The sequence below is a fragment of the Ursus americanus genome, chromosome 7 (assembly GCF_024610735.1).
Source record: "Ursus americanus isolate L20-20 chromosome 7, mUrsAme1.1.p, whole genome shotgun sequence".
In the NCBI taxonomy this organism is placed as follows: domain Eukaryota; kingdom Metazoa; phylum Chordata; class Mammalia; order Carnivora; family Ursidae; genus Ursus; species Ursus americanus.
In genome coordinates this window covers 85,926,930-85,942,901 of record NC_142133.1, presented here as the reverse complement: position 1 = coordinate 85,942,901, position 15,972 = coordinate 85,926,930, and the positions used below count along the sequence as shown (strand labels likewise).

Sequence of the window (15,972 nt, the reverse complement as noted above, 5' to 3'; positions counted from 1 at the left end):
GGATTCAGGTCCTGCAGGATTGTGATCTCCATAAATTATTTGTTTTTCCTTTCTAATTAGCTTTAGGGCAGCCAGGAGTGCCTGAGGAATGTCACATACATCCCATGGGGTGGGGGATGTCAGCGTCTGATTTGTGCTCAGCTTGCCTCTGTTCCCTCATCATTACAAAAGTCTAGGGCTGAGCTGAAGGTGGCCTAATTTAGGGTGGTAATACAGGTCAGTTTGGTATAGAGTGCAAGATAAAAAGAAAAGTCAAGAATGGCTCCTAAGTAACCATGTGGCCGAAGCAAATGGATTAATGGAATTCTCATTGACTAAGAAGGAATGTTGAGGGAGGATGAGGCCTAGAAAAGGGGAAAGCAAGAGTTCAGTTTTGGACAAGTTAGGTTTGAGATGCTATTACCTGTCCAAACAAAGCCGTCAAGTGTGTGGTTGGAGATGAGTTTGGAGTTTGAGGAAGAAGTTAGAGGGACCAAGATAACACAGGTAAGCTCCTGAATTTCCCTTCTCCCACAGGTGCACTGAACACATAACTATTTATAGAGGAATCCCTCTGAGAGAAATCCAGAAACTAATCCTCCACATTGGGGAGCTAGGAAATGTCCACATCAGAACAGGTAGGAAAGGCTGAGACACATTGTCACCATGAAGCCTACCCCCTGGCACAACACCACGCAATCAAGGGGGAAACCCCAACTCCCAGCTTCTCCCTGAAGAGCAGAGGTTTTGGACCAAACCTCAAGCACCCCAGCTTTACGGCTGCCATTCAAGGGATGAGCTCCCAAATCAGTGAGCTCTGAAAGCCAGTGTGGCTTATGTTCGCAAGTCCCACAGGACTGTAGCACACCAAGAGGCAGTTCTTAATGGGACCACGAGCACTCAGGGCATCTATTCCCCCAAGGGCTCGGCTCGGAGGGAGCAGGCAAAACACCCATCTCCCATGTTCTCCCATGTTCCCCTTTCCTGGAAGAGACTTGATTGCACACTTAGAAGGTGCTGCCTGAGGGCCTAGCATCTAATTAGCTCACACCTGGGTGCTGGCTGTTGTCCTCTCTGGGGCCCTGGGGGGCCAGCGGACACTACCCCTGCTTTCTCCCTGTGGTTTATTCCAATAATGAAACAAAGCATCTCTTTGGAAGACTGTCCACGCATCAGGCACCCCAGCTTTTAAAGCTGCCATTCAAAGGATGGACCCCCAAACCACCACCTCTGATAGCCAGCAGGGCTTGCATTGACGTGTCCCGAAAGACTGTAGCAAACCAAGAAGCAGTTTTTAAGTGGGCACAGGAGTACTCTGCACCCCACACTAAACATCCAGGCTCAGTGCAGAGGGAGCAGGTAAAAATGCTTCCTCTCTCAGTTTCTCCACAGAAAGAGATGAACTACATGTTTTCTCGATGCTGCCTGAGGGTCCAGCTTCCAATCAGCCTGCATCTAGGTGCTGACTGGAATCTTCCCTTCTGCAACACTAGTGGTGGTTGGCACGCCCTCAATCACTAGAGGTCACCAAGAACGAAGTAGGCAGTTTGGACAACCACAGAGTTTTTAGAGATGACCTGGAGCTCTGGTAACAAGGTTCAGCTCCTACACGAGACCATCAAAACTGGGAGAGGGGGTGTGCAGAAACTAGAGACAGGGAAGACGAAGAGGAGTCAGGGGAGTGTATTACAAAGAAAAGAACAAGGTACATCTCCAGAAACTGAACTTAATAAAAAGATCTGTATAAACCCAATAGAAAGTTTAAAATAACAGTGGGAACGACGCTCACTGAAGGCAAGAGAGCAATGACGAACAAAGTGGGAATTTAAATAAAGAGAGAAAACATAAACGTACAAGACAGAAATCACAGAACTGAAGAATGATGTGATGTGGGGCCCAGCACTGAACAGTCAGAAAGAATTCTTGAGACATTTTCAGTGCAAAAAGCTGTTTTTATTAGAGCACAGGGACGGGACCCATGGGCAGGAAGAGTTACACTGGGATTGTGAGGAGCAACTGATTACACGCTTCTCTTACGTTGGTGCGGTAGAGACAAAGGAAGTTTTCAAAAGGGTTTTCCTGTGTTAAAGAGGACTTACAGGACCCTAGAGATGTGACTCTTGTCCAGCTAGGGTTGCTGTTTGCCTCTGGCAAAGCATTAACGTGGAGACAGTTGTGAATTCTTTGAGGGTTATCATACTCTGCTTGTCTCAAGTATTTGTCAATGGGCCGCAAGTTGTAAGGAAATTTAATTTTAACTACATTTCTTTTACCTTTGTTCTTCTCATCAAAGAATATAACAACTGAACCGAGAAATTCAGCAGAGGAGTTCAAGAGCCAAGTACATGGAGCAGAAGGAAGAATCAGCAAATCCGAGGGCAGGGCAGTGGGGTCCATCCAGTCAGAAGAGTAGAGAGAAAGATAATGAAAAAGAGTGGAGACAGATTAGGGACTTACGTGGGCCAAAGAATGCATTAGAGGGGTCCCCAAAGTAGAGAGCAGGAAAGGGGGAATGCTTATTCCAACAAATAATGGCTGAAAACATCCCTCACCTGAGAAAAGAAACAGACTCCAAACAAGATGCATCTAAAGGTCCCTGCACTGAGAGACTTCATGTTTAAATTGCCAGAAATTAAAGACAAGGACAGAATCTTAACAGTAGCAAGAGAAAACCAACTTGTTATGTAGAAGGGAAACCCCATAAGACTATGAGCAGATTTTCCGGCAGAAACACTGTAGGCTAGAAGGTCATTCTTCGGGTGATATATTCAAGGTCCTGACAGGAAAAACAAAAAACAAAACCCAAAAAAACAGAAAACACCTGCCAACCAAGAATACTCTACCTGTCAAAGTTGTTCTTCAGAACTGAAGGAGAGAGAACGAGCTTTCCAGACACACAAAAGCTGAAGGAATTCATCACCACTAAAGCAGCCTAACAGGAAAGATTAAAGGGAGTTCTCAAGCTGAAATGAAAGGGCGCTAATTAGTCAGAGGGAAACATGCAAGAGTACAGCTCACTGGTAAGGGTAATTGTATAGTTAAATTCGGAATATCCCGATACTGTAATAACTCCAGTATAAACATAAAAGAAAGTATTAATAACTATACAATAGTGTTAATGGGTGTGCAGTGTAAAAAGATGTAAATTGTGACATCAAACACAAAACAAGGGGTGTAAAAAAGCTTTATATGCATTCAAAGTTGTTACCAGCTTAAAATGGACAGTTGTAACTCTAAGAGGTTTTGTGTAAGCCTCACCGTAACCACAAGCAAAAACCTATAGGAAATGTACAAAAACAACGGGGGGGCAGTGAGGCAGGGGGTGGGGAACTTCAATCGCCCACTTGCAACAACGAATAATCATCCAGGCAGAAAGTCAGTGAGGAAACCCTGGACTTGGGCTACATGTCACACCAGATGGACCCACAAACACATGCAGAACGTTCCATCCTATGGTAGCAGGATGTAGTCTGCTCAAGGGCACATGCAACATTCTCCAGGACAGATCAGGTCACAAACCAAGTCTTAATAAACTTTAAAAGGCTGAAATCCTATCAAGCATCTTTTCTGAACACAGTGGTATGACAGTAGAAATAAATTACAAGAAAAAAACCTGGAAAATTCATCAATATGTGAAGATTAAACAACATGCACACATCTGATCAACCCACAGCTGTTATCATACTCAACAGTGAACATCTAAAAGCTTTTCCTCTAGGATCAGGTACAAACAAGGGTGCTCACTCTCGCACTTCTGCTCAACATAGTACTGGAAGTCCTATATGTGCAATGAGGCAAGAAAAAGAAAGAGAAGGGGGTGAAGGGGAGTGAGAGATACAGGCTTCCAGTTAGGGAATGAATAAAAGGCAGCCACATTGGGAAGGGACAAGCACAGTTATCTCTGTTTACAGATGACATGCTATTATATATAGAAAACCTAAGTGTTCATTAACAGATGAAAGCATAAAGAAAATGTGATATATATATAGATACAGATATACATGGAGACCCTGGGATTTGAGAAAATATGGATGTACCATTATCCTAAGTGAAATAAGTCAGTACCAGACACTGGATGTCCTCCCTTACGTGGGAGTGTAAAAAAGCCGAACTCAGAAACAGAGTACAGTGGCGGTTACCAGGGGGAGGAGGTGGGGAAACTAAGAGGGACTGGTCAAAGGCTACAAGCTTCCAGTGTAAGAGGAACAAGTTTTCCATGGTCTAACGTGCAGCATGGTGACTAAGTTTAATAATATTGTTTTATATAATTGAGATTCACTAAGAAAGTAGAATATCAGTGTTCTCACCAAAAAAAAAAAAAAAAAGGTAACTGTGTGCAATGATGGGTGTGTTTCACACCCTTTCACAGTGTGCATGTATTCCAAATCATCACATGGTAGCCTTTAAATATTCTACGGTTGTGTTTGTCAAGTATATATTAGTAAAGCCAAAAAGAAAAGTTAGGCAGCCAATCACAGTGGTGGGTTTTAACCTTCAGGCCAAGCACAGGGCCGCTTGCTTTACACAGAGAAAGTAAGAAAAACAAAATTAAGACATTAACTTATCATTTAAAAACACGTTTATTTAGGGACAACAAGGCCATGTCAACATAAGTCGATTCTCCTACTAGAAATGACTAAACATACCCTCACGCAGAAGCAAAGTTAACGTCATCTTTGTTCAGCGCAGAGAGGCTGGGCTTTGCAGCAGCATGTTTCTGCCCCCAATATACACACGTGTGACGTTTGAAGAAACAGAGATCATTCTTAAGGGTTCATATTCTAGCTTGTACCTACAACTAGAAGGGTTACTTAATACCTTTGTTAAGCTGATTCCTTCTCTAGTCTCTTTGCAAATAGAAATACATGAGTTGGGATTCATGCCCTTACCCTTAAGATTCTCAAATTAGAATAAGCAATGACCATATACGGAGCCAATCACAGGTTTAGTGATGGTTGAAAATGAACACAAAAGGACTGTGACCATATGAATTGGAGCATATTAAGTAGTATATGTGATAAAATTAGTACAAAGTATTTAAAGATATGTAAGTTAACCATTTATAGAGATAAAAAATCTTTTACATATTAGATAAAAGTTTATAGAATAAAGAGAAGTATTTTAAAACTTATATTAAACACTGCTTAACTGGAGAGCAAATCCTGCCAGTGGAGAAATAAATGTTTTATAATTCTCAAAGAAGAAAATAATATAAACTTTAATTCATGGTAACATAGTTGGCTGGAAAAATGCCAGTTTGACCTCGGAGCTTTCCTTCCCACCAATCAAAATGTGAATCTGTTTTTGATATAACTGTGATTCTGTCTCCAGCTTGAAAATTCAAATCCCCTGGCTGTTGTCCTTCAAAAGAATACAATGCAGTCACTTCAATGGGTTGATTCACATGGCCTAAAACAAACAAAGTATTTACATTATTCACAGTTTTAATGGGAAAACCTTGGAAGGTTGTAGGTAAAGATATAAATTAACTTCAGTACTTGATATCCTAATGCCTTAGAGCGTGTGGTCTGTGTGATTTTCATCATATTATTAAACTTACGTTTTTCTTCTTCGAAAAGAGCAAATGTTTGGTAATAACATTTCCTAAATCCATACAAGTCGAACTGCATATTATTATATATTTAACTATGTATTTAGCAAATATCCGTGGTTATAACCATTTGAATAATCTATAATACTACAAGTTAACCCTTGAACAACACAGTTGTGCACTTACACATGGATTTTTTTTTGATAAACAGTATGATACCATAAATGTATTTTCTCCTTTTCTTTTTTTTTAATTAATTAATTTATTTGACAGAGAGAGCAGGAGAGAGCACAAGGAGGGGGAGCAGCAGAGGCAGGGGGAGAAGCAGGCTCCCTGCTGAGTAAGGAACCTGATGCGGGACTCGATCCCAGGACCCTGAGATCATGACCTGAGCAGAAGGCAGACGCTTAACTGACTGAGCCACCCAGGCATCTGTCTCCTTATTTTCTTAATAATATTTTCTTGTATCTAGCTTCATATGTTATACGAATACAGAATATGATACATACAGCATACAAAATATGTGTTAATCTACTATTTATGTTTTGGTAAGGCTTCTGGTCTACAGTAGGCTATTAATAGTTAAGCTTTGGGGGAGTCAAAAGTTATATGTGGATTTTCAACTGCATGGGGTTTGGTGCCCCTGAACCCCCCCACCCCATGTTGTTCAAAGGTCAACTGTATTTACATTTTTCCCCTTTTAACAGAATGGTCATCATGGTTTCCATGAAGTGTAGCTGTTAGAGAAAAACACACTCACGGTCACGATTATATCATAAAAGATTAATTGAAAAGCCACGCTCCAGGATAGAGCTAGAGAGTATTAGGCTATGGGAAATCAGTCAGTCAGGGAAAGACAAATACCATATGATCTCACTCACAAGTGGAATTTAAGAAAAAAACAAAACCAATGTGCAATGGAAGAAAAAAAGAGACAGAGACACAAACCAAGAAAGAGACCCAGACTCCTAACTATAGAGAACAAACTACTGCTACCATAGGGTAGGGAGGCCGCAGGATGGGGATTAAAGCATACACTTATCATGATGAAAAATAAAACAAAATGTTAAACAAAACAAAACAAAACAAAAGCCAAGCTCTGTAGCCTTTGGCTTCGAGGGTTCCAGCTCAGATGCATTTTGCCGATTCGTCAGCAGACATTGTCTCCATAGGCTTCATGGCTGTTTTTATTTCTGTGCTTACTTTATACTTTCTCTCAAAACAGATAAAACCCAAATTAGCACAAGAAGTACATTTGCATAGGGCTAATAAGAGTTTCAACACGATGTGTAGAATTTTCTGTACTGTATTAGGGAAAAAATACCTTGGGAGTTGAGGAGTTAATAGGAGTAAAAAACATTAAATACTATAAACTGTATAATGTCATAAGAAATATAAAGAAACAGATACTCTCTGTGTATTCAGCTACATGGAATGTTATATTTGTTTCACATATTTTGTGCACATATTAGACAATTAGATGCTTGTTAAATGCATCTTAGTGCAGATACACTGAAAACATAAATAACCGAATTCTAAAAACCAGTTACTCCTTTGAACCTATAATACTATAATAATAAAAGATAAACCAAATTTGGCTTGTCAGTAAGAAATAAAAAGTCAAGACTCTAATTACACTACGTTGACGGAAACACGGAATTTGTAGTTCACACAAGATGGTGCTACAGTTCTTTCTGTAAAAGCACGTGCCGTGTGGTTCTCTGAGTTCTCCTAAAGAAATAACCCTAATAACAACTAATGGAATTACATGAGAGATATTCCTGGTATCATTACTTTTTTCTATCATACAAACATGTTCTGCCTGTTTTTATATTTTATACTATATTTACTTTTAGTCTATCAATTTTAAGGAAGATTAGAAGTGTATCACGGAAGTGTAGAATTTTGATAAAGTCGGGATATCATCGAAACCAGCTGAGTAACAGCCAACACACATGAATGAGCAGTCATTACCGTGTATGTGACAAGCAGCTGTGATCCCGCACCGTGATGGGACACACAGCAAGTCCTCACCACCGGCCTCTTTGTCATTAAATCAGAGGAATGTGAGGTAATGTTGGAGGAAAAAATCATTCTGAACATCATTTTCTAATCAATACTTAATAAGTACCACCTCCATTCATAAAGCTCAACCTCTTTCAACCAAACTTAATTAATGAAAACCCTCAAGTAACTCCTCCTCTCTCCTGTCTCCCAGACACCTTGGATAATGCAAAGAAGCAAGCAAGAAGAGTCCTAGTGACCATCAGGGAATGTTCTGGAAGTCACAGCTATCTTAGCAGCCATACATGTGTACAGTTGCGGCACTAGGTACAAAAGTAAAACGCATGAAGGATGATCACAATGATAACAGGTGTCAGCCCTGAGTATACAGCAAGAGCAGCCACTGTGCACAGTCAGACACCGTGACAGCACCTGCCGTGTGCTCAGCCCGCCCCCCGTCAGCGAGGCTGTCACCCCACTTTACAGAATGTCAGGCAATTTGTCCTGCTGTCACCCCACTTTACAGAATGTCAGGCAATTTGTCCAAGGAGGTGAGACCCGAAGCTCAGAAGTCTGTCCCCAGGGACTCATAATCACTACTGACATCACACCCCAAGGGTCTCTGCAGCCACACAGGTACCGAACTGCGTTCGACAGACTGAACTTAGGGTTATCAGAGCATTTCACTTTTGTTAGGCAAATTTTCAAGGAGAATTAGCATATTTTTCTGCATCACTGAATTATCTAGACTCTATAAATTATAAGAATGTTGGATGATGATCCTGGTTAATCGCTGATAACTGACCTGGTTCTTACTGGTTTTAGGAATATATTTTGTGATGAATAACTCGAGGAAGAAAGATACTATGAACTGAATGAAAGGCAGACAAGGTCACAGACTTGGTTCAGTCCCTGCCCTTCCCATGTAGGTGCTGTCCAGCTTCCTCCGAACCAGAGTTTCTAAGGACGGAGTGGTGACGGGAAAGGGGGTCTAAGGACAGGGCAGGTGGTTTCTGAGATGCAGCAGAGAAGAAGGCAGTCCTGTGGGCTTCGAGGAGGTTGGTATTCAACATTCCTCCTCTCCCCATCCAAAGTCTGAGCAGAGACGAGCAAAGTTTGAGTAGAGCTGGGGAAGAACACAGGCAAGACAGGCAGACAGGGTGTGCCCAAGAAGAGTCAGGAGTTGGAGGGGTTTGGGCGAAAATTCACCCACGAGAACACCAGGCCTCAATGAAGACCAGTGCTCCCTGGGGGTAACGGTCTGCAGGCCATTTGACACCATGCTCTACTGTTAGTTTTTCCTTCAAGCAAAATGACTCAAAGTTCTTTACTGTAAATATTAGGGATACTTTCCATAAGGAAAAGTTTAATGCCCACAAATAGCTTATTAAAAAAAGGTGGGCCTTTTTTTTTTTCTTAGAGGGAAGTATGTCCTTCCAGAAAGGGAGAGCCCCCTGGGGACCGGGAAACAGGCCCCACTGCTAACTAAAATACCTGGCATTCACAGATCCCTTCCCTTCTGAGTAATCTATGCCTTCAAGTTTTATGTTTCTATGTTTAAGAAATATGGGGGCTCTTGGAAGCAACTAGCCATTTTCATCGTAATATTCAACTTTAATTCAAATACGGGTTCCTTTTCTCTCCCGAATCAGGAGTATACTTCACAGGAAACAGACTAGGTCTATAGGGTGTCACTCCTTTACTCCCAGCTGCTTTCTCCATGGAGTCCGCTAATATAACCCACATGTAACCCATGTATCTGGCCCCAGACATGATTCAGGAAAGGAATCGCAGTCTTTGGAAGGTCCATTTCCCGGCAGAAGTAAGAGCACAAACGCGTCTTGGTTTTGTGTACATTTAATGTAGTGGTGAGTTGCATGGCTGACTTAACTCTGGTACCACATTTCCCCAGGCCGGGTGTGGTGCCTGTCACTTTGGGGACCACGTCCTCCGGAAGACGGTGAGAGTCACTGGTGAGTGAGGCAGGTAAGGCCACTAGGGGAGGTCGCCAGAAAAGCAGTTCTCAAAAGGTGAAGTGTGCGGCATGTGTGGTCGCTGCAACGGGGGAGGGAGTACCATTGGCACAGAGTGACTCGGTCCAGGGCGTCCACGCAGCACGGGGTGGCCCCACAGTGCATGTGCCCAGACTGTCACTGAAAATTACAGGGTCGACAGGAGGCGGGTGGTGAAGCCTGCCACAGGAGGACGCGGGCTGCGACAGAAAGGTATGGTAAACGAGGCTGTGTACTTGCAAGTCTGTCTGGCTGAGAGGCCCACGTACCATGTACCTGGGGAGCTTCCAAAGTGTGCAAAACAAAAGTACACGCAATTTGGAGAATTACTGCTTTGCCCAGCAGCCCATGCAAAAGTGAATCTGGTCAGTGGGTGTGGGACAGGCTGAGAGCAAGCCCATGGGGGGCCTGGATGTCCTGGTAGGACAGGGTTAACTTGAGGCTCCGGACTGGGCCCTGTGCCTTTTCTCTGCAACAGTGCTTGGCCAGGATGTGAGAAAGTCCTTGTAAGAATTTAACTGGTTCCACAGCTGCTTTTTAAAAAAACACAATCATGTAAAGTAAGTTTTATTTCAAAAATAGACTTTTTAAAAATCTTCCTGTCCATTTTTTTTCTTCAAAATCCCTTATATTTGAAGAAAGGACTAAAATAAATTAATATTATCCTAGTACCTACTGTTTACACAATTTAACTCATCCTACCCTCAAATATGAAAACAAAACCTGACTAACTGACCAACCACGGGCTGGTAATTTCTGGGAATCGCTAGTGGTCAAAGTATCGAGTTCAAGTCCGGTCCTGTTTCCAGAGCCCACCCAGGGTTTGTTTCTTATAACTTCACGCTGCCCTCAGCACCTTTTAGAGTATTGCTAACATTCCCTAGGCACCAAGCCTGTGGGCACACGCTCTAGAGAACCATGGAAAAGCAGCTACTGTCCCCACTGTCACCACAGCCTCTGTTGTCCCTTGTCCCTCAGTGCCCTGCTGGCCCTTCTCCCTCAGCAGCTCAGCTTGTCTGTTGACCTCAAATTTAAGAACTGCTTTAATTGCAGGATACCCAAGTGTAGGTCTAGTTCTAACAGAGTCTTTAAAAGACTGCTATATAAAATTCTAGATGCGTATGCTACTTGGGTATAAATATTTACATGTTAACCACTTTTGCTTCTGAAGGGTGTGTATCCAAAGGTCCAATTATGACAATCTCAGTAATCTCTACCATGGTCGTAAATCACATTCACGAGAGCAAAATACATTTTTCAAAGCCTCTCAGAGTTTTCTCACTGTGCCTGAGACCGCAGCACAGCATTCTCTCACAGTTAAACCCAGGCCATCAGACTGCCTCTGAACACGGGACTCTCTCTACCCGAGCTCCTGCGGGAACGGCCGGCCGGAAGTGGGCTCCACACGATGGGAGCCAGGCTGGAAGCAAAAGGAACGTCAGAAACCCTAATCCATCAGGAAAAGGTCAACTTCTGTTTAAGGAACTCTGCTTAAGAGACATTTTGAAATATCTTTATAAATTTTAAAAAGAAATGGGTACTTAGTTACCTTGACATTCTGTTTACATGAAACAGGTAATGCCCTGTAGTTTACTTACCCAGGAATGTATGGTTCTGTGACTTCAGTGACAAAAGACGATGTGAAAAAATAAACAGGCTGCTTTACAGCTGGTTAACCTTTGCTTTCATTCCGTGTCCCATTCAGATTTCTAAATAATGCTTAACTCTTTAAGGAATATCTTCTAAAGAATATTGAAGTAAGACAGGTTGAGGGGCTGTTTTCATCACAGCAAATCCTAATAAGCTTTATGAAGTAGTTCCCAGTAACAGCAAAATATCAGAACATGAGAAATAAAAAATCCCTTGAAAATATAAAAATATTCATGGGTCTAAAGCCCAGGAAAAAATGTGATGATGACTATAATTCACAATGAACAAACCTTGTCATTCTATCATGACAATATTTTAAAAGATCCTGTGGTTTGGTCCTCGGACGAGCCCCTGGGGGTCCGCGGCGCGTACTGCCAAGCCGGGTGCCCCTGGCAGGCAACTGTTCCCCATCGCCCTCCTTACCCTCAGATTCAAAGCAAGTAAGAGAGCAAAAGCATAGCATTTTTTACATGAAGTACTTCTCATACCCTATAAATCAAAGGGGTGTTCAGCACCTTCCCACGGAGTTTTACAGACCGCCAGACTAATTAGAAAGTCTGTGATTATGCCATGGATATGAATCATTTTTAACACATAGATAGGTTAGTTACCGGCTCTCTCCTGATAGCTGGCAAGTTCAGGGTACAGCTTATATTTGTTTCTGTTACCTGCAAAACAGAAAAAAAGCAAAAGGAGGGAGGCATTTAGAAGACTTATTAGCATATCTTATATAAAGTAGCCAAGAATGGCCAAATCTTGCTTTTGCGAAGCAGGTATTTTAAATCTCTAAGATTGATAGAAATATCATTATTTTATCACACTTTACATCAAGAGGAACGCCTGAGTAAACCCAGAAAGTACCCCGAACATGAGGCAGGGGGTTAATATCTGATACCTATAGGGTTAGAAGCGCTGAAACTACAACTCATGACCTTGGAATTACACGCTCACGGGTAAGACACATACATCCTTTTTTCCAGAAGCAATCATATGATACCTGAATTTTAAAGAAGTTTGTAGCCCCCAAGCCAATGATTTTCAAACATCCTTGTTTGCTTAACCCCTAAAATAACTTTTAAACAGTGTGTATTCACTCCTATATTTTTAAATTAACACCTAAAATTGTTCAATATAAGCCTAAAAGTTGTAAAGGACACACTTTGTAGCATATTTCAGTTTTGTTGTTTAAATTAAATAATTATATCTCTTTCTGGGATAACAGAATCTAAATATCATAGCATAAATATGAATCATCATTATATCTATACTCTCCATCATGAGTTAAAAAACAAGTTTTTTTAAAAGTCAGAAATTATGTAATGTTCATTTTAACCTTCAAGTCATATATCCATTCCATTTGTCCCAAAGATTTTATACTAATGTGTTAATATTATATTTTTATGTAACAGCTTCTAAAACAAAAATTTGTACATAAATTTATTTTTTATATGTTATTTGAAGTAAGTACAAGGCTCTATTAAATAATTTCTTATAGATTGAATTATTATAGTAATCATTATTGGTACACAACTGATCAAAATCTTAAATATACTATTATTATCTCGTTAACTTACTAAACATGAGAGTCAATTTTTATTTGAAATGCATCTCCATAAATGGGTAAGACATTTAGCTCATATACACAGAATGATTATTTCTTATTTCTAGAATGACACAGGTTCAACGTATTTTAGTATTCTTTTTTAAAGATATAGGTGCTAGAAAAGCTGGTCCTTATAAAAACTAGAGAGGGGCAGAAGGGTACATTTTACAGCCGTGTAACACAATTATTTTATATTCCTTCTGAGATGGAGGTAAAAAAAATCACACTTATCTCTAATTAAAACAACAATAATAAAATAGTACTTCTATAACTTTTTTGGTGATACCTAGCTATGTGATTTTTAAAATAAGAAATATATAATAATAATAATATTAGCTACCATGGTTATTCTACGTTATATGACAATTCCATTGTGTCTCTTCAGTTTTGTTGAAAGCAGAGAAACAAATCACAGATTGACAAAAGGATCTGGTACTCGTCAGAATCATTCACTAACTACGTCAACATCTGTATTTCAAATTGGGTCACTGTTCTTACATTTTGGAGGCAATGTAGCATAGTACGATTCAGGATGATTTGGGGGCTTTTCTTACTCAAGTGTGAAAAAAAACACTGGGAAGGCTAGAAGACAGAGAGGATAGCCTGCATGTGGTGTTCTGAACGGAGCCAGCTTTCACAAAGAAGGTAAGTAGGAGCGAGCTCTGGAGATGGGGTTCCCTACACTATCTGTGCCCGCGAACCCTGGGGAGTGTCTGAGTACCCCAAGGACAGATGCACGCCAACAAGAAGGCTGCTGGCCTAAGAAATTTATGACCTAAGAATATACGAATAAACATTGGCAGCATGGGGAAGGGGGTATAAATATTCCCAAAGAGTCTATTTTTAAAAACTGACTAGAAATAACAGATTTGGGGTACTGATCAGATACAGGACAAAAAACATGTAAATTAGGACTTTCTCAACATAAAAACAAGCACTCTGCAATAGAAATGGGAAAGTACAGGGTTCCTGGGCGACCCAGTCAGTTAAGTGTCTGCCTTTGGTCAGCTCAGGTCATGATCCCGGGGTCCTGGGATCGAGTCCCACGTTGGGCTCCCTGCTCAGCAGAGTCTGCTTCTCCCTCTCCCTCTGTCCCTCCTCCTGCTCATGCTGTCTCTCTCACGCTCTCTCTCTCAAATAAATAAATAAAATTTTTTTAAAAATTTAAAAAAAGAAAAGAAATGGGAATGTACATTCCATTCACCACAGCAAACCAAAATTATAAAGTACTTAGGAATAAATTTAACAAAAAAGGCACAGAAAACTATGAAATCTTAGGAATGACAGAAAAATACCTTAACAAATGGAAAGCATAAAATGGAAAGATTATCACACAAATGCCAAATTAATTAATTTATACATGTAACGTTATTGTAATTAATATCCCAAATCATAGAATCAGTATAAGTTTATAATATTATTTTTTAGAGTTGCATGTTGCATACAGTAGTCCCCCCTTATCTGCAGTTTTGCTTTTCAGTCTCAGTTACCTGTGGTTATACAGCCCAAAAGTGGCTGATTCTCCTTCTGATTTATTGTCGGAAGGTCAATAATAGCCTAATGTCACAACACATGCTTGTATCCCTCACCTCCTCTCATCTGACCACGTAGGCGTTTCATCATCTCACGTCATCACAAGATGATGGGTAAGTACAGTACAGTCAGATATTTTAAGAGACAGAGAGACCACATTCATATGACTTTTATTACAGTATGTTATAATTATTCTATTTTATTATTATTTATTTGTTAATGTCTTACCGTGCCTAATTTATAAATTAAACCTTATCATAGGTCTGTATGTATAGGAAAAAACATAGTTTATATAAAGTTCAGTACTATCCATAGTTTCAGGTATCCACTAGGATCTTGGAACATAACCCCATGGATAAGGGGGGACTATTATGTATGAAAAACAAGACCAACAGACAAATGCTACATGTAGAAAAAAAATGTAACCCAAATGATAGTCAAAGTTCTTCTTCAAATGGAAAAGACAACAAACACTCCAACGGAGAAAATGGACCAATCAGAAAAGATTAAATCTAAAACACCAGCAATTATATGAAGAAATCTTTAGGTCACTAATAGGGGCAAACACAATCTAATTAAAAAGGAGATACAACCAACCCTCAGACATGGAAATACTTCAAAACACTCTAACACTAATAGTGGTGAGGAATATACATGGTGGGAAAAGCTATGGTCAGGGAGTGTGCATGGTGGGGGGTGTGCCTGGTCGGGGAGTGTGCATGGCAGGAAGCACTACAGTGGGGAATGGCCGATGAGTCTCTGCAGCAGTAAAAGCTCAAAATATAATCTACCAAATCTGTTAAAGTTTAAAAATATATCCATTGACCTATCACATCCACTCCTGGTAATTATCTCCAAAAATAAATAAAAGTGCCAGGATGTAGACACATCAATTGAGAAAGATGTAAATTGTGGAGCTGGCTGGCATGGAAAAAAGCTGAAATAAAGAAGTTAGTACCTATTAATAGGAGAGTGGCTGAACAAAATATGTTCATTTGTACCATGGAATATTAAAGAGCCATTCAAAAGAATAATTAGAGCTGGACCAGTTGACTCAGGGATTTCTGTGAGGTGTTGTTCAGCTAAACAAACTAGCAAAACTCACAAACAAGACAAAGTTAAACATGTGTAATATGGCAGCATTTTTATAAGGCAACAAAATATTCTGTCCATGCGTATCTATGTGTTTGTACGTGTGCCTGTGTAAAGGAATATACAAGAAAGATATATATGGGGGAAGTACAGACGTCTACACTGCATGTCGTCAGCATGGGTTTCCTGGGATGAGAATGCGTACAGGTGCCATGTGAGTTAAGAGGAGAAATCAGGAAGGGGAGCAACACATAAAAGAAAAATTAATGCATTAAAAAATTTACATGAACCATATATTCATTTATGTAAAATGATATGTGAAGAAGATATGTAAAGAAATTAACAATCAAGATTCAGTTTTTTAATTAAAAACTTAGGAACAGGTGAGATTTAAAATAAAAGGTTAAAAATAGATACCAATTTTTAACTTTCCTTTTACTGAAACAAAAACTGCTGTTCAAAACTTGGGATGATACGTTGTCTGAGAAAGACGGTATGCGTGAAAAACGAAAACAAATGGTAGGGACCTAATAGCAAATAAAGAAACT

General features: G+C 40.3%; 1 protein-coding gene across 1 annotated transcript in view; it reads right to left on the bottom strand.

The window, feature by feature from the left end:
• Window positions 1-4,540: 4,540 nt before the first annotated feature.
• Window positions 4,541-15,972, bottom strand: part of SH3YL1 (SH3 and SYLF domain containing 1) — a 39,192-nt gene continuing 27,760 nt past the window's right edge. Inside the window, exons 10-11 of the mRNA XM_087863904.1 lie at window positions 11,808-11,864; window positions 4,541-5,388 (exon numbers count right to left, since the gene is read on the bottom strand). Coding sequence (XP_087720030.1) covers window positions 5,198-5,388; window positions 11,808-11,864 — 248 coding nt within the window. The 3' untranslated portion in view covers window positions 4,541-5,197. The remainder of the gene's footprint in view (window positions 5,389-11,807; window positions 11,865-15,972) is intronic.